This window comes from Daucus carota, chromosome 3 (genome assembly GCF_001625215.2).
Source record: "Daucus carota subsp. sativus chromosome 3, DH1 v3.0, whole genome shotgun sequence".
Taxonomy (NCBI): Eukaryota; Viridiplantae; Streptophyta; class Magnoliopsida; order Apiales; family Apiaceae; genus Daucus; species Daucus carota.
Window position 1 is genome coordinate 50,921,709 of NC_030383.2, and position 23,951 is coordinate 50,945,659.

General features: G+C 33.5%; 2 protein-coding genes and 1 long non-coding RNA gene across 6 annotated transcripts; all 3 read right to left on the reverse strand.

Moving 5' to 3' along the window:
• Positions 1-2,104: 2,104 nt before the first annotated feature.
• On the reverse strand, positions 2,105-3,286 carry LOC135151568 (protein ALP1-like). The gene is made up of 3 exons (XM_064090107.1): positions 2,936-3,286; positions 2,625-2,850; positions 2,105-2,535 (listed from the first exon to the last, which is right to left on the reverse strand). Exons 1-3 carry the CDS (start codon positions 3,284-3,286, stop codon positions 2,105-2,107), a joined length of 1,008 nt encoding a protein of 335 aa, XP_063946177.1.
• Positions 3,287-8,618: 5,332 nt separating this feature from the next.
• Positions 8,619-11,706, reverse strand: LOC108211601 (uncharacterized). 4 transcript variants are annotated; one of them, XR_010289997.1, is made up of 8 exons: positions 11,349-11,704; positions 11,071-11,099; positions 10,899-10,982; positions 10,619-10,683; positions 10,441-10,512; positions 10,043-10,196; positions 9,657-9,851; positions 8,619-9,141 (listed from the first exon to the last, which is right to left on the reverse strand). It is a non-coding gene; the product is annotated as an uncharacterized LOC108211601 (long non-coding RNA). The 4 variants fall into 4 exon arrangements; XR_001805080.2 differs by having other exon boundaries at positions 9,653-9,851; positions 11,071-11,706; XR_010289998.1 differs by having other exon boundaries at positions 10,043-10,179; positions 11,071-11,705.
• A 7,950-nt stretch (positions 11,707-19,656) lies between these two features.
• LOC108215375 (probable mannitol dehydrogenase) lies at positions 19,657-22,769 on the reverse strand. Its single transcript, XM_017387866.2, has 5 exons — positions 22,538-22,769; positions 21,548-21,661; positions 20,815-21,328; positions 20,445-20,598; positions 19,657-20,037 (listed from the first exon to the last, which is right to left on the reverse strand). Exons 1-5 carry the CDS (start codon positions 22,633-22,635, stop codon positions 19,838-19,840), a joined length of 1,080 nt encoding a protein of 359 aa, XP_017243355.1. The 5' UTR covers positions 22,636-22,769; the 3' UTR covers positions 19,657-19,837.
• Positions 22,770-23,951: the final 1,182 nt, after the last annotated feature.

Here is a 23,951-nt window from a genome sequence, read left to right on the forward strand (position 1 = left end):
TTTGAGAGATAAAGTTAAATAATTACACAGAGTTGATGGCCTGAGTTGACAGGATGTTTAAAAATGAAAAAGCAGATACAGACATTATTTTTTATTTTTTTGATAATGGAGATACATACATTATTGATCAGTGGCAAGTCTTGTAAATAGGAGGTCCGAGAGGGGCAGGCAACGTAATTAAGACTCGATTTTGCCATCAGGATTTATATTCTGTAGATATATTTAGATTTTATCAAGTTTATTTATTATTTATTTTTAATTAAAACAAAGAAAATAACTATATAATAAAATATAAATAATAAATAAACTTGATAAAATATAAATATATTATTTTAAATACTAGAAGTCATAACCTTTTAGTTGGTTGTGTTAACATTTAAAAATAATGTGTAAAACTTTATAAATAATATTTTTACTACTTGAACTCATATTTCAAGGTACTTGTTTGATATTTATGGTGACTTTTGTGACCATCTTGATACTGTTTTGAGTTTAGTGACCTACTTGATACATTAAGTCCACTTCAGTGACCAACTTGATAATTAACCCTGTAGAATATTGACATAAATTAGATGACTAGTGTGTGTTTTAGTAAATCCTAGTTGACCTCTTCTGCTATTTGTCGTTCTTGTAGTTTTAAAGGACATCTGGACAATGACAAAATAAGAAAGATGATGACATAGAACTAGATACATGTTCATTAAATTTTGATATTGAGATTAGGTAAAAGCTACTGTATATCTAAACACAGTTAATTATCTACATGTCCCAGACATTTGTATGGTGTGGGAAGAATTATTTATAAACAATTATTTGGTGCCAGTAGTCAATGTGCTACCAGAAAAGTTAACCTATAGTCAATATCAGAACTTATGTTTATTTTAAGTTGCCTATAGTCGATATTTATTGTTCATATTACTATAGGACATGGATAGCAAATTTAGGACATGGATGAAACAATAATATAGACAGATAACACAGTTGCTTTAACGGCCAAACCTTTTCTAATAATATATAAAACAATAGCCGTTGTCTGTCAATGTAGAGAAAAATCGAAAGAACTTGCAGTTTTGGTTTCAGCATAGTGTAATCAGTTAAGCATAGTAAGAAAGGGTAGTAATCTCATAGTGTGTATATATATACTTTATATTATTTTCTGGATTTAAGCAGAAGAGTAAAGCTTAAGTTCACCAAATTTAAATGGTCAATCAGTTATATCACTTATTTATCATGTAGATATCCAAAATTTATTGTCAAAACAGAGGTATTTAAAGAGTTATATAAATGTGACCAGATAATGCAAGTGCTTCTCTAATATATCACATGACAAAAATCCTGAACTGTTACCTTAAGATATTGAAGCCACGCGTCCCTTGGAGCTGTAACAACATGGTTTTCTGAGTTCCATCCAAATCCTGAACTGTTAGCACCATATCAGAGATCATAAATTGCAGTAAAATCCTTTTTTAGTGTCTTAATCCGGGATTCTATGTGAGGCTTCCTTTCAAACCTGCTTTGGGAAGTTTTGTTTGCAATAAAGTCTCAAGAAAGGTCAAATATCCAGGTTTAAATCCATTGTCAACTTTAAAATTTCCAAAATTCACAAGCTCAATCAGCGATTCAACTAATTTTTCAACTTCAAATTCTGTCCATTTCCTTTTATTCCTTCCGGCACTTCTTTCTACAACTGATTCAGTTGGCTCCATTTCTTATTATAACCTGTGTAAAAGAACAAACAGAGTTCACAACTTTACATTTCAGATAAATACTATCAATCAGCCAAAAAACTACTCCATATTTTAACATTGACAAGTAGATACACAACTCCAACCATGCTGGTATTATAGAAAAATTTCTTCATATAAATCACAACACTAATAGTAGATGGACAAAGAGAATAAGAAACCAGACACTAGTCACCTAACGGTGATAACATTTATTAGGATCAAGCTTAATACTGAATCCAAACAGCTGATTCCAATAAGTTCAATTATAAATGAAATCAAACCAGGTAATAATCTGTGACTATTGCATATAATAAGAAATCATTTTCAGAACCGTAACTAACCAAAAATTAATGCCTCGAAGAACCCCTCCATTCACTTTATATTGTTTCAGCTAAATTATCCCTAAATGATGTCCATTCGGGAGTTATGCCAATGCTTGTGATATTGTCTTTTATCCCCTCATGCTCCATATTTGTCCTCCCTTCTCTTTCAAAGTCGATTTCACATGGATCATAAGTCATTTCATTTCTAATATAATTATGTAAAACACAACAAGCAAGAATTATTCGACTTTGAATTTTCGGAGGGTAGAATGAGAGACTTCTCAAGATTTCCCATCTCTTCTTTAAGACGCCGAAAGAACGCTCAACTACATTTCTAGCCGTCGAGTGTCTCATGTTGAAATACTCTTTAGCACAAATAGGTTGATGTCCATCGTTCCAATCATTCAAGTGGTACTTTTGTCCTCTATAAGGTGCCAAGAATCCTTCTCCATTAGTATAACCCGCGTCTACTAAATAATAAGTACCTTCAATTTGGACATATTTTAGTATTTACATATTATACAAAGCATTTAAAAAAGGACACATTAAAAAACAATTAGATGATTCTTTTTACCCTTTGGGACTTTAAGTCCATTTTTTCTTGACAAAGCATCTTTTAAAACTCTCCCATCAGCCGGGGACCTTTCCCAACCAGTCAATACATAAGAGAACTGTAAATCTGGTGTAACCGCGGCAAGGAAATTAGTAGTAATTTCACCCTTCTTGTTTCGATACCTAGCCTTGTCTTCAGCAGCTACATTCATTCTTATATGTGTCCCATCTAGAGCCCCTAGGAAATTCTAATAAACAATAAACATATAATGAGATAATTTTTAACTATTAGATATATTCTAGCATAAATTTTTTCAAATTGTTTGATTGTACCTTAAAGTACTTCCAATTTCCGTCGGTTGAGTCATTTGGAATCGGTTCAGGATGCTTAAATTCTTGTGACCTCAAGACCCCGAGAAGAACCATATGAAAGTGTCGACTAATCGATTCACTCGACCTTTGAAAAGAGGTGCTTATAACACTCATTTTCTTGTGGTGCGCTAATATGTATAGAAAAATGGCAACTTGTTCAACAACATTCATATGCTTACTATCACGTATGTATCCTCGTGATTCAAGTGTATAGCATAATTTATGAAATGCTCCCATGTTCATTCTAAGATTCTTAACACAAGTGTCATCACTTTGATTAACTAACCTATCAACATAATTAATTCTTTCCATCTTAAAAATGGAATACCTAGGCCTTAATGCTACCCTTATCCCTAACAACACAATCATTTGAAAAAACCAATGAACCGACCCAATCATTTTTAGCTGCTCCAAAAATAAAATAAGTCTCTTCCTTCGAATAGTCTTTCTTCTAGTTAGTGGAAGTCGTGCCATACTGCATATGATCAGATTTGATCCTTTGAGGATATTTATCAAACATACAGGTACATAAATATATACAAAATACACACTACTGCAGATATATACAAATATATACACAGAAGATAAGATAAGCTATGAACACAATTGCATATCAGTTTACAAAGACAAGCTATGAACACAATTACAAATCTGTTACATCTATACACACATATACACACACAGTGAGATATAAACACAAGCAAATCAAAATTAAAATCGTTAATATTACACACATATGTATACAAATCAACCATAAACACACAAATAATCAACTATAAACACACAAAATTCAAATAAAACAAACAAAAACGAGATAGAATGTGTAAGAACAGGCTCGTAATAAGCTATGAACACGCACAAAGCTATATCAATGAATTAGATGTTCTTTTTGGATCGTTTCATACCTGTTTGTTTAATAGATTCAAGCTCGAGAAATTGTTTTGATAATCTGAAATAAAACGAGCAGAGGCGAATATGTTTAGCGAGAGAGCATTTGGAGGTTTTTTAATTTTTGGACTGAGAAAGGAATGGGCTTGTCCCGGTGTTTTGAGTTAGAATAAAACTTAAGTGGGTCAAACGGAAAGGAATGAGGCTAAGAATGGTCCATTCCATTCTGTTGGAGTAACCAAACAGCCAAAAAAAATTATGGGCTGAATGGACCTTTCCATTCCATCCTAAACTCATTCCTCTCAGCCCAACCAAAAAGGCCCTAACTATATTTTATTATCATCCGGAGACTCGAGAGTACTTCCAATGGTGTGGATTATATAATCCTCGGCCAAATCAGAGGCCCAAGAAATTATGTAAAATTTTTCTACTGTTTACTAGTGGATTTAATCCTGTAATATATTGTATTTCGATAATATAATATATAAAAATAGCATGTTATCAATATTTTAGATTGTTAAAAATAAAATATGAGTTGAACATGATAACAAATGATATGTAATTTTTCTACCGATTTTTTTACAAGGCTGTAGAGGTTCGACATATATAATCATCTATAGGAGGTTAGCTAAAATTATAGACAACATATATTTTATATTTGATATATCAACTCACTTTTTAGCTAAAGGTTTTTCGTGGTTGGAGATAGGGAAGAGCAAAACTCGGTTCGGTTCGGTTTTTGGATAAAACCGAAATTGAAAGTCCTCAGTTTTATAAATTGAAAACCGCAACCACAATCGAACCGTCGGTTTCGATTTCAGCCATTTCGTTTTTGGTTTTACAACCGCAAAAAATAAATTCAAGAAACATACTTCCAATTTAATAAATAAATTAGTTAACTAGATTAATGGCTAAGGAAAAAATTTGAAATTTATTGGGGTGTATTCGATTGGAATTTTAATTGATTGTTTTTAGTCTATGAATTTTAATAGATTGTATGGGATTTTGATTTTATGCGGATTCTTCATAAAATATCGCAGAGTTGATAGGATTTAGGTACAATGCTTCAAAATCCCATTGATTTTGGTGGGATTTCAAAAAACTTAAAATACACTGAAGAATGCCACAAAATCCATCATTTCATGAAATGAAAAACAATCCATCAGCATTTGAATACCATCAGATTTTAATGGATTTTAAACAATCCCAATTGAATACCATCGGATTATAAAGCATAATTTAAAATCTCAATTGAATATCACCAGATTTTGTAGCATAATTTATAATCCCAATTGAATACCTCAAGATTTTAATAGATTTCAAACAATCCCAATCGAATACCCTCGGATTATATAAATGCAAAAAAATGTTTTAGAATCCCAATCCAATGCACCCCTATTAGGTTATCGCATGAACAAGGAAGTATGTTTAATTGTATCCAACAAAACGAAAATATAAACACAAACCTAATCATATAAATTAACTTAACGATATCATGCTTATAGTAACTAAAATATTTTTTTCTCCTTGTTCATTTAGAATATGACAATTATACTTATCTCACTACACTACTCTACCCCATACAACTAACATATTGTTTGATAGACCATAATATACAATGAGATATTAATTTAGCTTATATATTTTTCTTATTAAATTATATAAATAAATAATATTTATAATTTTTTAACAATCGGTTTGGTTAGTGTTTTTACGGTTCGGTTTTCACGTCAAACCTTTGTCGGTTTTTACCGGTTTCGATTTCGGTTTCGGCTTGAATTCGGTTCTTGCTCACCCCTAGTTGGAGATACTCTAATTATTTTTACTCATTGCAAAATGATATCAAAAGAAAATATCTAAAAGTAGCATGATCTCTCGAGAATGCCTAGGCGTGAGAAGTATTATAAAAAGCAAAAATCGGAGATAGTCGGTGTCAAGAGATGAATCGAATAATTGGAGATTAATCAGAATGATAGATTAATGTATATGTGTATGTGTGTGTTGGAGGCCCGGTGCTCCGGCCCATTTATTAAAGCCCAGATGGCCCTGCCCATCTCATTTTAATTGCTCAAACGTTACGCTTGTAACGTCCCCCAGGCGGAGATCGAGCCCAATTAATTCACCCCCCGCATCGGGCAGAGACGTTGCAAAGTGGGGAATCCTCCCTCCTATAAATACTGGCAAATCACGGAAAGGTACTTGATTCTAAACACTCACACTCACCATTACGCTTGCAGTTCCTTACTACCCACCTAGAACCGCTAACTTATTCTTACGTTGGAAGTGAATCGGGGGACAATCCCTCGCATTCTTCTCCTTTTCAGGTCATATCCTGGCTTCGGCATCCAGCAGAAATTTGGTTCCAACAGTATATATACAAACCAATCTTAAAATAAAAACTAAAAATCACTATTGAAACTCCTTAAATTACTAAAGGCACTCACCTACACTTAGAGCAAGTCCAATGCAAGATGTAAAATAACTATAGCTATTGTTATAATTTAGCACCAAAAAGTGTTTTTTATTGCTAAAATAGAACTTCAACTCCAATGCTAGATGCATTTTGCATCCAAATAATTCCAAATTCAAGTAACTTTAGTCCCTCTCTCCTAAATTTTATTTAAAGTTCACCACTATACATACACTTATAGTTAGTTGATGATGTGGCATGCATGCATAAATGCATCCTTGGTTTAAAATTTAGAACCAAGGATGCATATATGCATATTTGCATCCAAATATGGAACCCCATTGGAGTTGAGATTTTTAGCATTTGATTTCAAATTATAAATATGGCACCACTTATAACATTGCATTGGGCTTGCTCTTATAACCCAGCATAGCAATCCCCCACCCAGCCCCAGATCTTTCCCATCCTTCCACGTCTGCTGACAGCAGGCCAACACTACCACCCACCTCATCGCCCTGATTTCACCATCCTCTTCACCAACTCTGTCCGTCCCTCTCGTCGTCATCACCATCCTCGCCGACTCTCCACCATCACAACCTCCGTCCGCTCCCCGCCATCACCAGCTCCGTCCTTTCCCTTCCGCTTCACTGATCTTTTTTTTGACTATCTCTCACTCTCTCAATCTCGTGAACGACTAGACTCTACATGGATTATAACGTTGTTAAAGCATTTATATACCTGTTGATATATTTACAGAAAATCGATGATTTCTGCTGTACAAATTAGTGATATACGCTCCAGAAATTAGTGATACTAGTAATTTTTGCCCGCTACGCATGGGCATAAAAATGATTTATTTGCAATAAATAAGTTCATAGACTTAAAAAAAAATTATTATAAATTTAATATAACAATAATGAGTAATTTAATTTGAAAATAGATATCTATCTTTATACGCAATATGAAAAAGAACTCCTATACCCAATATAAATATGAAAAGGAACTCCTACGAAAACGCATCGTTAGTTTGTGATTTTTTTTATTTTAAATAATTATTATAAATTTTATTTTATAATTTAATTAATAAATTTGTGCAAAAAAATAAGACAAAATCATAGTAAAATATTTATAGGTCCTTTTAATCCATTCATATTTGGTTTTCTTGTTTCTTGCATGTTTATTTTAATTAAATTTTTATGTTTTCTTGATTTACAATATGGACACAAATCATTTTATTCAAATGCGACAATTTAAAAAATAAAATTCAAAATTATAGTAGTGGATAAATTTGAGTTTTTAAACATTTTTTGAAAAAAAAAAAATTTGGTCAAAAATATAATATATAAATTGTAAGTTTTGCTATATACTAAATAAATTGATATATGTTTTCTTTTCCTTTCATTTTGCAATATGGACATAAATCATTTTATACGAATTCGGCATTTCAGAAAATAAAATTTAAATTCTTAAGTGACAAAAATATGCACAAACCCCGAAGATGTTATGCCAATGGCTTGGCTTATATAGAAGTTGCTCACTAATATTTCGACTAATTTTCTAACATCCAGAAATGAAATTATCAATAAAATACTTGTAATTAAATTAATAAAAAACATCGCAATCAAATAAATAACTACAGAATACTCGTTAATAGAGGTGTTAAATATAGAAAAATGCAAAGAAACTGCATAAAACAAAATTGAAAAGTTACCAAACGACCAGGAAACAGAGAAAACTGATGTGCTAGAATACCATCTAAAATCGGATAATTTGTATTTTAGATAGTAGTATAGAACTAAACATGTTGTCCTAGATTTTTGATCCAAGTGCCTTCACATTAGCACAGTGAATAAAACTATAAAAGGTGTCGAATGATTGATATTTACACAACATATCAAAAATTATTCTGTAATTGTTAGAAGAGTCGTGCAATATGGATTTTTCACCTAGATTGCTATCTACTATTTCAGTTGGGAATTTAAAGCAGCTGTATTAGTTGAACGACTTCAATTGATTAGAAAAGGGGCCACTTGTAATAGTATCTAGAGCTTTTAGGCAAATTGTTGTTTGGTGTTACCATCAGTTTTACCATTTATGTGTAACATAATAGTATAATCATTTTTGGATTGATATATTATGCTTTTCACAAATTGCACTGAAGTGTGAAGACCCATCTCTTATTGATTGTTATAGCCTGTATAAAGTCATCCCAGTATTGATTATCATGATTATCAATGCAAATTGTAATTGAACTTTTACTTCTTATTTTAGTAAGTATTAAAGTTAGTCTATATTTTCCAGCACAACACTTATTGTATGCTTGTTTATAATATAAGCAAAACCCTGTGCTGTGTAACATGCACGTTAATAATTTATATTATTCCGCACAGTACAAAGATTTTATTCGACAAAGTTGATAAGTACATAACAGGGGAACCTTGGTTTTTCAGTGTATGAAAAACACTAACTCTTGAAAATCTTGTAGGCACGACCTTTATTCAGGGATCGGAAGAAATTTCACCAGATAGTAGACCATGTGCTCCAAGGCCAATATCTAGTAAAAGGGTTATATCAAGCTCTTTCAGTTGCTGCAATGTGTGTACAGGAGGAACCTTCACTGCGGCCCCTTGTAGCTGATGTGGTAAAGGCGTTGGCTTACCTTGCTTCACAAACATATGATCCTTTAAGAAACAATACCTTAAGGTCCTAGCAAACCATACATGCTGGCTTCTGAAAATCATCAATCCTCATTAACAAATGTCTTTAAAATTTAGTAGCACAACCATTTTGTCTCCAAAGATGCTTCACTTCGTTCAAGGTAAACGATATGTTTGAATAAGAGACATGATCCCCAAGTGGAAATTTCTTCCTGCAAAAATGCAAATTAACCAATTATAAGGAAAAAAAAATCAAAATCTATATAGTATTTATTATTAGTAAACTAAAAGATGGAAATACAACTCCAGTGAAATTCATCGCTTCTAGTACTGTATGTATATTTCCTATGTAAAAGCCTAGACATCAGCGGTGAATGCATGCAACAATCTATTAATAAATGATTCAAGTAAAAAAATAAATCTCAGGCAGTATATGTAGCTGTCACAAAGTTACAATAAATTCATTTTTGGTATTTAACTCACTAAAGGTGGAATAGAGTTATATATTGGATCAAATGTTTCTCATAGTGATTTTTATATTATGATCACAAATGCATGCACAGTCTTGTTTTATCAACCAAGAATTAAGTTGAGGAACACTATGAACCAGAGAAGCATGCAGCAATATCAACTGCCTTACAGAATTAAATTGGAAGATCAGTGGTTTGTTCATCATTTAAGTGAAATTAATGGATAAACATATATAAAGGCTTGAGAGAGAACCAGCCTGGTTTCTCAATAATCAGTGACCGATCCAACATTATACTGAGTGCAGCAGCCGTCAGGATCTTGTACATTTCATCTTGTACAGAACCGCTCTGGAGGTAGGTCACGAACTCGCGAAGAAAGCCACATTCTATGGAAGCTTTAGAACTTTAATCTCTATGGAAGAAAGCCACATCTAGCATTGTGAATACATAACCTATATCCCAACATAGATTGTTAGATCCAGACAGCATTTGAATGAACTATCACCATAAGATACTCAGACCGAGCATAATAAGAGTCGGTATACAACCAAATCCCCTCATAAACAATATGACAGAGTGATATAATGCTAAAAGAGATGTCTCCGAATGTGATGCTGCTTCAAAAAGAATATCACAAACTCACAGTGAAAAATGATATGCTCTTTGGACTCTTGAATTGGTTTTAAACCAAAAGCTGTTCGACAACTGACAACAATATCTCCCTCTTCCCCAGTCTAACCCTTTCCGGTTAGTAATCACATTGTAAATCACAATTCACTCCTTCAACACAAAAGTGACTGAACACTTGAGTCAGTACATTGCAAAATTTCAGACAAACAAATATATAGTAAAAGTTAGACTGAAGTTTGTCATAAAACTCCAAACAAAATACAAATGGTTATGAGTCTGTGCACCACCCATTGCAAAATACTATACATACTAAGATGCAGATATCAGTCAGTCTTTGAGAAGTAGAAAAAGAGTAACTTTAACTTAATCAGCAAAGTGTAATATCTTATGTTCTGTAAAGAAGTTACATACCTTCTCTAGTGGATAAGCTGTTTTAATGCAAGTAGCACATTTATCTTGTGTGCCAGAAAACATGCCATATACCTGTAAGAGACATAATAAAAGAGATCTATAATTGAGATTATATTATAAAGAAACTCATCTATGTGAAGAGATCTATGTTAAGAGATTGAGTTTTTATTGTTGTTACTCTGGTTTGATAGAGCAGACAAAGGCCTTGTGGGAGTTTGATACACATGATCAAGGGTGTTCAGCCTTGGATTTATAAACATAGAATGTTAGTGTAAACAATAACTAAAAGCTGTAGAGAACACATAAAAAACAAAACAATGAAAAACAAATACAATACGCAAAATGAGCCTAAATAAATGAGTGTAACTAATTTATGAATTAATGTTTGCAGGCCGACTGATAATATCAAACTCCTGTGAGGGTAAAAGTTTTATCAAACAGGGCTTAAGATAACTCACCAGGGGTGGGACTCCCCTCTCCAGATGGTTTGATATTTTCTTTATCTTGTTCCACATTTGGCCTTCTTCTTTTTGATTTGGAACCTAAGTCATATTCACAAAATATCAAAAGGTCACAATAAGATTGAGTAAGATCCTTGTACGAAACAGAAAACACAGTCCATGAAATCACCAGAACAATCCCCCCTCAGCGTAGGGAAACTATCCAGTTTGAGATTATTGAAAAACCCCCAAAATCCATCCAAGAAACATAAAAACAAAAGATATATCAGAACATAATCAGGATTAAAAACCGAGTGGTAAACAAATGCATAAATAAGAAAGATAACAACTTTAGGTCGTCGTGAAAACCTCTTCATCGCCCGTAAAATGTTTGTTTCGGAGTGAAGAGATTGCTGTTGTATGTAAAATGGGGTTTTGAATTCAAATTGAACAACTATTCAAACCTACCTGCAAGAAATGGATTGAAGAGGAAAAGATTCAGTTCCTGGTGATTTTTGAGCCATGAGCTTCTTGTCTCTTTGCCGAAACTGTCTAAACCACTGTGGTGGAAAGCAACGTGAGGTAGGAAGAGATCAGACAGCATCACATGATAGCAGATGGCTCCAAAACACAGCTCAATTGAAATCCGGAAATGGAAAATGTAGTGAGTCAGCTCAATTTCTTAGTCAACAGTCATGCTCAGAATAGTTTTTTGGATGGCATTTTTTGTAATTAAGTATGAAGAATTGGGGCAAGGGGTGTAAAAAGCCATTGAATTTGGAATCAGGATTTATGATATAAGGGATTCTTCTTAGAATTTAGTGATTTGTGTTGCAAAATCGGTGAAAATTTCTAGGTATTGGTGAAAATCAACCAAAACAATCACAAAATTAACTCAAAACAATCACGAAATCAACTAAAATCAACCAATTAAGAGGAAGAAGATGGAGATTGAATTCCGTCTCCAGTACAACCATAACCAGTTGAGATGGATGAGGTGTTTGAGGAAACGATTGTGTCCCGTGGATTAACAGTGACTTTGATGTGTCGCGAATTGTTGTCGAAATCTTGAGACAAGCACATCAACAAAAAGAGTATTCATTTTCAATCAGTGCAATGGTGATTTTGAGTTGAGTTGATTTGTTGAAGCGTTGGGAGATCCGGGCCTCATAGTCGAAGGGTTGTACGACATAGATGGAATAGATTTCGAGGCAGAGGTTGGTGCGGTGTGGAGAGATATAGGAGAAATAGGATGGGGAAGAAATTAAAGAGACGAGATGCCTGAGATAGGGGGCATGGTGCTTATTAAATTTCACGATGGCGTGAGGTTGTGGCCCGTTGTTACTGGAGGGAGGGAGGGAGAGAGAGAGAGAGAGAGAGAGGGGGGGGGGATAATAAGGTACATATAGTATTTTTGCGATTAATTGTATGCTTCAAAAGATGGTAAATTTCCAAGATTTTAGACAAGATAGTATATTTGCAAATAAATATCCAAAAGTTGGTATATTTGTTAATTTCCCTGAAAGAATTGTTCCCGAAAGCTTAAGATTCAAATGAATGGACATGAATATGTATTTTAAATGATGATTAAGGAAAATGTGGCTACCGTATTGATTCAGAGACCGTAATCGATCCACAAAATATTTTTTTCGTATGAGTGTGAAATTTGAACACTCGTGATCAAAGAACACGAGTCACCCTCTTGATTTTGATTTATAAACATGCCACCTATTTAATTTAAGAACCCCCTACTTGAAAGAGTGTTATATCTTAACTTATTATGAAAGAAGATATTAGAAGGGGGGTTGGATACAATCTTGAGTATTTTAAATAAATTTCTAGAATAAACATGCAAATGTTCAAAGTTCAAGCAATCAAATGAAAATGCATAGGAACTTTAATTTTTTGGGTCGATTGTTTTTAACCCGAGATTCTATATATTAGAAGAATTTGTGATATTTTTACAAATACACTGCTGTAGATTTTTCAGCACTTTGTGTTTACAAGAAATCTCAAGATGCTAGTGTTTTCTCACAAAAACTAAACCTTTGCTACAACTTGGTTATACATTTTAAGTTTTACAAAGCTGACTAGAGAACAAAATATTTTATTTTCAGGTCCAATTTGTGTTGCTTCTTCATTCTTTGTCTTATGCAACTCTTTTGGATTGTCTTCATCTTTGATTGAATTCTTTATTTTGATCCAACATGTTTGCATAAAACTGAAATATTTTTGTATCTTCGTTAAGTTTCAAAATCGGCTTCCATGTCCACGAATTTGCAATCAGTTTAAGTTGCTTTCAATGGATAATACATTTATCCGTTGAAATATCCTTTATCCGTTGATTGATTTAATACACCATACATTGAAAGTTAATCTGTGTTATTCATTAATTGCTGCTAGTTTCTTCATCCGTTGAGCATCCTTCACTAATACAAAATTACAAGGTATAATATATTTACAATTCACCAGCCTATTCCGCATAACCGTTGATGGATAATGAGATTCATACACTAACGCAATCAATTTTATCCAACGATTGATACCACTCATTTTCTCGCTTGTCGTATGGGTTTTGGATGTGGTAAAATGATGTATTGAACGGCAAAAAAGTAAAACCATTTGTCGGATACAGGCCTGATCCTGAATTTTTTGGGACCCTAGGCTAAAATATAAATTGGGGCCCATTAATTTTATTAAAAAATATTTTAAATTATCAAATATTTACTTACAGATATTATGGAAAAGTACAAACAATTTGTAAGTAATGATTTAATACATGCTGTGACAATTCATGGAAAATGAGTTCTACAAATGTTTCGAGATACAAAATCGTTGATGATAACATCAGAGTCAATATTTTCCAGAAGTCCCTTTTCAATTGATAAAATTGCAAGACCATTCAAATGTTCCCGTGACATTCAGAATCTCAAGTAGGTAAAGTCAACTTTAAAAAAAATTCTTTTCGCTGATGCAACGGTAACTGAAACTTTGGACCCCTTCTAATTTTTTATTAATCAATTTTACTATTTTTTATCTTGACAAAAAAATGTATATTATAATTACATAACTAAAAACATTTGGGCCTTTCTAAGTTTGGTAACTATGCCATTATCCCTCTAAACTACCCTCAGAGGATGGTGCTTGCGTTAGCTGTTGGACGTAGATATATGTCATCGAGAGTTTGCCTCGTTCGTGCAGATTCCCACCACCTCGAAACATATCTTTGAGATAATTGGAGTGAATTGCAAATTTAATGTATAAGTTGTTGACAATAATTAATTTTGTATCTAGGCACCCATATAAAAGATACAGTATATTCGTCAAGCCTTTTATCTCAAATAACCGCTAGGAGATTTAATATTGGTCATATAATATATGGCAGGCACGTCAAATAAAAGGTTTTGTGCCCATGATATGATGCTTTTCGATCATTCCTCCAGTAATCATTCCTGCCACAAATCTCCACAATTAAATTAATCAAGGTACCCCTGATCATTCCTACCACAAATCCCCACAACTAATCAAGGGTGCCGCGGAGTAACCGATTTAATTTGAAAATAAACAACTTCATCATACATCTCCATCACCCTTTTAGGCCATCACCCTTTGAGAGCTTCTATTATTCAAGAGTCGTGAACAAGCTACATTACCTTCACAGAAGGTCCACTCCTCCCCTCCCTTCGGATGACCACGAGTCCTCAGTAACTCGGACTCGGTTAATAGCTCGTGTTTATTCAAAGGGGGAGGGAACGTCAATTTTGAAGTCGTTGATTTCCCATCAACAATAAGCAAAATCATATCTGAAGCCTTCAAATAACGAGCAATACAAGCTACATTATCTTCACAGAAGGTCCACTCCTCCCCTTATCACTTCGGATGACCACGAGTCCCCGGTAAATCGGACTCGGTCAATAGCTTGTGATTTTTCAAACGGGGAGGGAACGCCAATTTTGAAGTCGTTGATTTCCCATCAACAATAAGCAAAACCATATCCAAAGCTTTCAAATAACGAGCAACCCTACAAGGATAGGCAAATGGATCATCAAGAAAATGCACTAATCCTCTGTCGAATCTCGGTCTTAGTTAACCATTGTCCTACACGCAAAAAGTCATGAGCTACTGACAAGACAAATGTTTGGTTAGGGGCTGAACCGATGATAAATCTTGTCCATATTAAACCATTAACATCCATATTTCCTAGATCTGTTGAGCCAAAGAATGTTGAAACCATGTTTGTTTTAAAGTTGAGGTTTTAAGAGGCGGTTAGGGTTAGGGTTTTACAGGCTGTTGATTAGCAAAATGTTGAAGAATGAATAGTGACCGTTGGTATATATAGTAATAGTAATGATTGTATCAACGGTACGATCTTGTTTAATGTAATCCAATAGATGTAATAAAATCCCTCTTTATTTTTAAATAATGCTAAAATAATGCGATAAAGCGGGGGTTTGTTATACGGCTATTAAAGTAATTTTCTTGTCTTAATTCTTACATTTTTTTCAGTATTTTGTGGTCTTAATTTCTCTTTTAAATCAAACACATATCTAGTTATAGTTAAAAACACGTTTTGAATTTAATCTTACATAAAAGTTCATTTGATAGCTAAAGGGAATTAAAATAATTTAATACTCCCTCCGTCCCTTTTTACATGTCCCTTTTGAAAAAAAAATTTGTCCCAAATTACTTGTCCACTTCTCTTTTCAAAGCAACTTTTTGTATGTTTTTTCAAAATATAACAACTTCCAATGTTTGACTAGCATATATATATACACAACTCTATCTAATTCATTACATTTATTAGGGATATGTATGAAAACAAGATATACACCTAACATTTTCTTAAGATGCGTTATTTTTTCAAAAGGGACAAGTAAAAAGGGACGGAGGGAGTATTAACTTATCATAGAGTATATAAATTAAATGAAGTAACTCTAAAGAATCGAAAGTTTAGTAAGCTACGTTTTATGTCTCCAGGGACGTGCTTGTCTCGACCAAACTTGATTTCAAATAATATCTTAAAACGGGAAAATGACGGAGTTTTTAACTAAATATTGCTCATTGAGGACATGTTTAATCTTGAATTTTTCAGGAATCTAGGTTAAAAAAATAAATTGAGGCCCCCTTAAATTTTATTGAAAATATTTAAAATCATCAAATATATACTAACAGATATTATGAAAGATATACAAATAATTTATAATTCATGATTTAATAGATAATTTGACAATTCATGAAAAATGAGTTCTACAATTGTTTCAAGATACAAAATCGTTGATGATAAAATTAGAGTCAATATTTTTCAGAAGTCCTTTTTCGATTGAGAAAATTGCAAGACCATTCAACAGTTCCCGTGACATTGAGAATCTTAAGTAGGTTTTTATCAATTTTAAAAAACTTCTTTTTGATGATGCAACGGTAACCGAAACTTTGGACCCCTTCTAATTTTTTATTAATCAATTTTAATATTTTTTATCTTGACAAAAAAAGTATATTATAATTATATATATTAAAAATTTGGCCCCTTCTGCCATTTGATTTCTGCTTAACCTAGCTGAATACTGCTTATCTTAGCGATTCTTTTGAATCAGTTCATTTGGGCTTCTTGCGTTGTGTGCTGAGCGAATCTACACCTTGCTGAATGACTCCTTTTTAAAGTCCAGGCTGATTGATTCATATAAACGTATATTACCCTTCATAATTTCGTCCCCGCTGCTCTGGCTAATCTTGCTTCTGAATTATCTTCTGTTAGTTTACAAGTGTTAGATAAACTCTTTTATACTTACTGTTGGAATACTAGAGTAGATGGGAAACCTGGTAACACTAGTGAGTAATGTGCATAGATGTAATATCTCGTAATTTTTAGAATAATATTAATTGATTAGTAATATTAATAAAGGATTAAAATTGGATTATGATTTGGATTTAACATTGAATTAGGATAATGGGCCTAAATATGGATCAGACTTGTATTCGGATAACCGGTAGGTCTAAAATTAGGGTTTTTAGACTCTTTATATATTGATTCGTTCCCTCATTATTATTTATAATCCTGTGCGAGCCGCCCAACCTTTTCTTCGTTTTTCTTACAAAAATTCGTAGGCCTTTATTCACACAAATCAGCTTTCTAGTAAAATTCGTAGAAAATTCAATTCTTATCGGATTTCGATGATTATTCATGTTTTGGAAAGCTCTTTCAATTGTCTACAACTTTCGTTCACAATGTTTCCTCAGATTCTGTTTCGAACTATTTTCAAAATCACCAAACATATTCAGGTCCCGTTTTTCTCTTTTGAATCTGAGTCAACCGATGTTTTGTTTAATTCCCGTTTCATTATGAGTTCGTTTTTGATGAGCCATACATTTTCGGAAAGGTATTTTCGTCCGCTACAACTTTTGTGTCTTGAGTTTTCCAAGAAAATATCATTTAGGGGGTCAAAATAGTAGATTATTGATCTGGGCAGATTGGAGTCATGGAGGCGTTTGGATGAGATAATTTCGGTTGGTTGCTAAAGATTAATTATATGATCTAAGATGGTGTGAGTATTTGAGTTTGCGTCAGTAAGTAAGTACTTTTTGACTTAATTTTATTTTCGAAAGATATTTTGGCTATGTGAATTTCAGATTTTTTGTTATAAGATATAAGAATTTTGTTTCGAAATTTATAAGATATAAGATATGAGAATCTTTGAAGATCCAGTCTCTACGTTTCGAACCCGTTCGTAATTTACGCTATAGTTCCGGAACTAGACTTAGATACCCTTAGTAGGCGCACAAGAGTGTGCAACTTCAGATACCTATTAAGGGCGCGTAATTATTGAATTTTAGATCCCGGTCACTGGGTAAGTGTGGCAAAAGAATAAGAATAAGATCCCAGTCACTGAGAAAGTGTGGCCGTAGAGCAAGACTGTGGTGTTTATAAGATTTTTGTTTCTGTTCTGTTTCAAATTATGTTTGCTTTTAAAATATAAACTGTGGGTTGGATTTTCTTTTACAAGTGTTTTTAAAATTATTATTGTTTTAGGGAACAATGTTTTATTCAAAACACCCACTGATTTCAAGATTAATTATTAGTCAAATTGTTACTTGCTGAGCTGTGTAGCTCATCCCCCTTTATAGTTTTTCAGATTTGATTTAAGAGCAAGTTGATGTGCATTGGATTTGGAGTTCGATGATATTAGATTTGGAGACTTTGACACGTGGATTATAGCTATTAGCTGTGCTTTTATAATAGTCACCTTTGTAATCGGATTTTGGATTAATAAATTGTGTTGTATTTTAATTTTGAGTTTAGTATTAATATTCCGAAAAGTCGGGATGTTACAATAGACCTTCTAGAGATTTTTTTCGTAATATAAATACTGCTAAACTCAGAAGTCACAAGGATACTCCAGTTTTGGCTAAAACTCACGGGGTGTCCAGTTTATGTGGGTGGAGAGCATGTTCTTTGAAATGTTATTTAGTTATTTTGTAATATTAGATTAGATTTTGTATTTTATTAGATTTGATTATATGTCATGATAATCAGATGGAACTACTGGGATTAATAATATTTAGTTTTTGGTAATAAATTTCATTTAGATATTATGTAAAAAAAACACCGTCAAATAGACTTATTAAATTGGATGGATAAAATCGGAAAAAATTTCATTCAGATATTACAAAAAAATATTTATCAAATAATATTATTCATTTAGAATTCAGATTTCAAATTTATTCGAATCTTTCAGATATGAATCTTTGAGATTTGTCAAGATTTGTCAAATGACCACTAAGACCGGGCCTGGCGCGGGAACACTGCAGGGTCCGAAGCATATTTTCTCAGAATGAAAGTGATGCTCCGCAAGTGCAGCCCTCTTTATACGAAGTTGTTAGTTGTACTAGAGATGTAATCAAGATCCGCTCGACTCTGAATCAAGCCCTCTTTATGATTCGAGTTTGAATGACTCGCTCATATACAGATTGCCATTAGGCCCATTACACGATATTTAAACACTTCCCAATTAAGTGAAATTAGTTTTGGACCGAAGTTTTAAATTTTCTGTTGTCGTCTAATTTAAAAAATGAAAGTTTTTTTTTTTTTTTTTTTACAATGCAGGCTTATATGCCTTACAAATTAGTATCTGTTCTAATATTTTTCGGGTGAGCCAGAATCGAACCCGGATCTCCCGGGACAACAGAGGATAAACCCACCACTTGGGCTATCCAATCGTGCTCAAATGAAAGTTTTCATTCCCGTGACTCGTATCGAAATGGAACTGCTAATCATCCTGCAAAAATGGAGTATGTCGAGTCAGCTTGTTAACTGGCGAAGCTGCGCGACATCAGATACAAGTCATACAACTCAAAACATGGCCGCTAACCATCTAGTTTAACCATGGCGTATCAAAAAATTTTAAAATTTATTCTTACAAGTTATTTTGTATAATTTTGCATTATCGTCTTACCCAGTCAAGTGGATTATGATTAACTTTTAAGACCAACCTAGCAAGCCATGAAGCCAACATTGTAAAGTTAATAGCCATGAATGACCTTTAGAAAAATGTTTTAATATGATGTTATTAAATTTTCAAGATATTAAGATATAATATCCATTATTTTGTTACCTGTACAAGAGCTACCAATTCATGCATTAATTTTTTTGTTCATCTTTCTGGCGTAAATTTTTTCAACTTTGTGGAAGAGTAAACACATATTTCATCTTTTGAATTATTTTATTTATTTCGTGTACCAAATGTATTCTCAGAAAATAGCTTTCATTCTTGACTGACAACACTTCAAACTTTAAAAATTCATCAACATTCCAAAGGATCCAGTTTTCTTCAGATACATTTCTTGCCACAATGTCTCATCAAAATATCTCCAACAAATATTTATTTCGAGGATAAGGCTAGATAGGGCTACGCGTGAAAAGAAAGAGAGGAATTCAACGGCAGCAACACAGTTTCTCACCAGGCTTATTTGGTCAAGGAGTTTGATACATCGATGACAAAGCGATACCTCACATCAGATTTAGCAAGCCTATCCATAGCTGTGTTGATGTAGTCCATCCGTATCAGCTCTATTTCTGAAGTTATGTTATGCTTTGCACAAAAGTCTAGCATCTCCTGTGTCTCTTTTATTCCTCCAATATCACTTCCCCCCACAAGCTTTCTCCCTGAAAATAAAAAACCATATTAAATACAACAAACGGAAAGTAAAATAATACAAATTGCTATTTCCTGTAAGAATAATACTAGAGATTTCTCAATAACACTTGTCAAGTGTTTAAACAATGCATCCAGGCTATAGACTGAAAACAGAAACCAAACTATATGTATAAGCCCAACTTTTTGCAATACCTCACAAGCATGCTATGCAATTTGATTATTAAAGGTACAAAAAAAGAAACACATATTGATCTAATAAATGCTTGTTTACTTATCAACAAGAAACTCCTTTTAGAGACAACTCATAAAGTGTTCATAAATGTTGATGCAGACGCACATGCTCACCCACACCGCCTCACACATGTTATACTATTTGTGCACAGTGAATATAGTATATCAACATTTTACATCTTACCCAGAACTAAGGGAAAGATTGGCAGCTCTAGAGGTTTATCAGGGAGGCCAACAGTAATGAGTTTCCCATTCATTTTTAAGAGACCAAGCAAAGGGGCCAAAGGATGGACTGCAGCAATAGTGTCGATTATAAAATCCATGGTACCCACAGCAGCCTGCAGTGAAATGAACATAACAAAATCAACTGGCTGGTTGATTTAAATTTTCTATAAGATACCTAAGCAGGATGAAGCTGCCAATCAGTTGGATCTATAATAAAATCCGGTGTACAGTGAATAATTTGCATTTAGAGTGAGCTGCACAAATCAAACTGGAGTGGCTCAACTTTATTAATAATTATCATCATATCTTCTAGTTATCATTTCATGTACCTTCACTTTCTCAGGATCAGAGCTCACAAGAAAAGCATCAGCTCCAAGTTTGCTAATCGCTTCAGATTCTTTCTTAGGAGATGAGCTAATTACAGTAACTTTCAGACCGAAAGCTTTCCCCAACTTGACAGCAACATGACCAAGCCCCCCAAGTCCAGCCACACCTAAATGCTTGCCTGGCTCAGTCATTCCATAGTATTTCATTGGGCTGTACACAGTAATCCCAGCACAAAGAAGTGGTGCTCCAGAATCAAGTGGTAGGTTATCAGGGAAACGAAGCACATAGCGGTAATCCACCACCACCAAATCAGAATAACCACCATAAGTTTTCGTACCATCATAGTTCATGCTGTTGTAAGTAAAAACCATTTTGGGGCAGTAATTCTCCAAATCCTGTTTGCAGTTCTCACATGACTTGCAAGAGTTTACTATGACACCAACACCAACTCGATCACCAACTTTGAATTTCTCCACATTACTACCAGCTTTGGTAACGACACCAACAATTTCATGCCTGCAGAATATTAAATACACCAGCACCTTAACCACACAATGCTTAATCTTGGTAAGTGCCAAAAAACCAATATGTAATTCAGGAATAGACTTAGAATTTCAATCAAATAGTCATTCCTATAACAAAAATGCAAACAACGAAGTAAAATAACACAAGTTTTAAGCAACATAACAAACCAATATCAATAAAACAGAGGCCAAGATGATATATAATATTTACCCTGGAAGAACAGGATAGTATGAAAACCCCCATTCATTTTTGATGGCATGGAGATCAGAGTGACAAACTCCACAGTACAGAATTTTAATAGTCACGTCATCATCTCCGTTTTCCCTGCCAGGAAATTAAAGCAACGCTAAGTTAGTTACGCAGTTAATCTACATGTATATACAATAAGAAAAATAATAAACTTAAATTAACTCAAGAAAACGATGCTCAAAAGGGCGAAACACATACAAGAAATAAGGCTGTGGCACCTGCACAACTACTTCAATTCGACTTAAAATCCACTGGTTCCATATAATTATGCATTATTTCAAGAAAACAGACCTTACATGTAACAACCCACATCGACTAAATAAAATCAATAAAGGGTATTTGTGACATTTACAAGCACAAACAAACAAGTAATATATACCAAATCTCTATCACTTTTGGACTGACCGATGGTGGATTGGGTAATTGGATCCGATATACATCTAGTCGCGACTTGAAATTCATAAAAGGTACCAAAACTCTACCCAGCCGGGTGTTTGCAACATCTAGCATCGGTTAAGCATCGATTAGATAAAGAGTGTTTGCGACTTTTATAAGTACGAATGAGCAACTAATATATATCAAATTGTCAGCAGTTTTGGAGTGATCTCTGTGATAGTGATTGGTTGTCGGGTCCAATATGATCCGGCTTTTAATATTATATTACAAGTATATATTAATCATTCTCTCAAAATAACAAACCTCCGAAATTCAGCCCCAATAAATTAATTTGTGAACCTATTCATGTATAGTTGCAGCTCAAATCACAAGTAAAACGCAATACACATGGTTTATCCAGGCACAAATCTCACCAGGGTCAAAAATATGGGCCAGCTCCGACTATAATAATACTATTTCATTCTGGGTCAGCCAAGACCATAATATAATTTCACATGAACAATTCTAGTTACACATAAAAACACAAAACATGTACTCAACATAACATAAAACAACCTGCGAGAAAAGTTGAAGGGAGAAAGAGTTCCAGAAGTGTCCTTGGCAGCCCATCCAAAAGCCTTCACAGGGTGTTCCTCTTCCGCTGATTTCGCCATTTCACTCTCTCTTGTGTGTGTATAAAAAAGCAAGTTGCTTCTCTTGTTTCGGCTTTATTTATAATGTGGAATAGGAATGGGTGGGCATTTTAGTTAGGTGGTTGATAATAAATGCTAGCCGGTGGTGCGTTTTGTGGGTAGCTCTGCTCATTACTACGCCCCTCCCACTTTGTTTGCTACCATAATCTATCGTCTAATTTTTTTTCCTAATTATGTTGTGGTGTTTCGTCATTTATATGCTACACTACATTAGTAATTTCGTTTTAGGTCGTTATTCACTTGATTTCACGTGTGTGTATTGAAACTTTTAATATTTTATATTTTATTTCTTATTTTGAAAATATGTTCATTTATATGAATCGAATGTGATTAAATAAGATTTCCTAAGAATTCTTCACAACGCTGGGCGGTGTAATTTTCTCTAAAATGCGAGATTAAGAAAACAATAACTAATTATTATTGAAGAAATTTAACAAATATGTACATAACATAAATATAAATAATATTCATACATATATAATATAATTTGATTTGACATTAACTAATATATTTAATACTATATGTTTTTGGGTGTTAATATGTTAGGTTTTTAAGTTTTCAATCCGGTAGGATTTTAAAATTATTAATTCACATTTATTATTTAGCACAACTATTAAATGATACTCCCTCCGTCCCACCCAATTGTTTACATTGGGTTTGGGCACGGAGGTTAAGAAATATGTATAAAGTAGTGAAAAAGAGGAAGAAAAGTGGGTGAAGTGGTGGGACCCATCGATTTTTAATATATAAAAGAGAGATAGTGGAGTAAAAGTAGTGTGAAAAGGAAGGAAAAGTGATAAAGTGGTGGGACCCATTAACTATTTTGGGAAAGTTTTGTAATGTAAAGAAATGGATGGGACGTCCAAAAGAGGTAACTGTAAAGAACCTGGTGGGACGGAGGGAGTAATAATCTACTTTTAAATAACATTGTTATCTCTCAAAAAGTCAAACTTAACTCTTTAAACAATAAAGAACCTCTTTAACGCCAAATGAGCCTCACCCCCATAGTGTATTACTGCTACTACTTGCTCTTACCAACTAGCCTTAAACCGAGTTGCTCTTGCCAACTAAGCTAAAACCAGCTGAGCTAACCCCTCTCATCTCCCAGATAATTTTATTTCTCCATTCTTCATTTCTATTGAGGTTACATCTTTGCATTCTAGTTCGATGATTGCAGTAGGATTACAGGTCCACCTATAACAGTTTAAGTTATAATTAGGCATAACGTCGCTGGCAGGATTATAATGATTGACATCCACGTATATGGATGTTTTTCA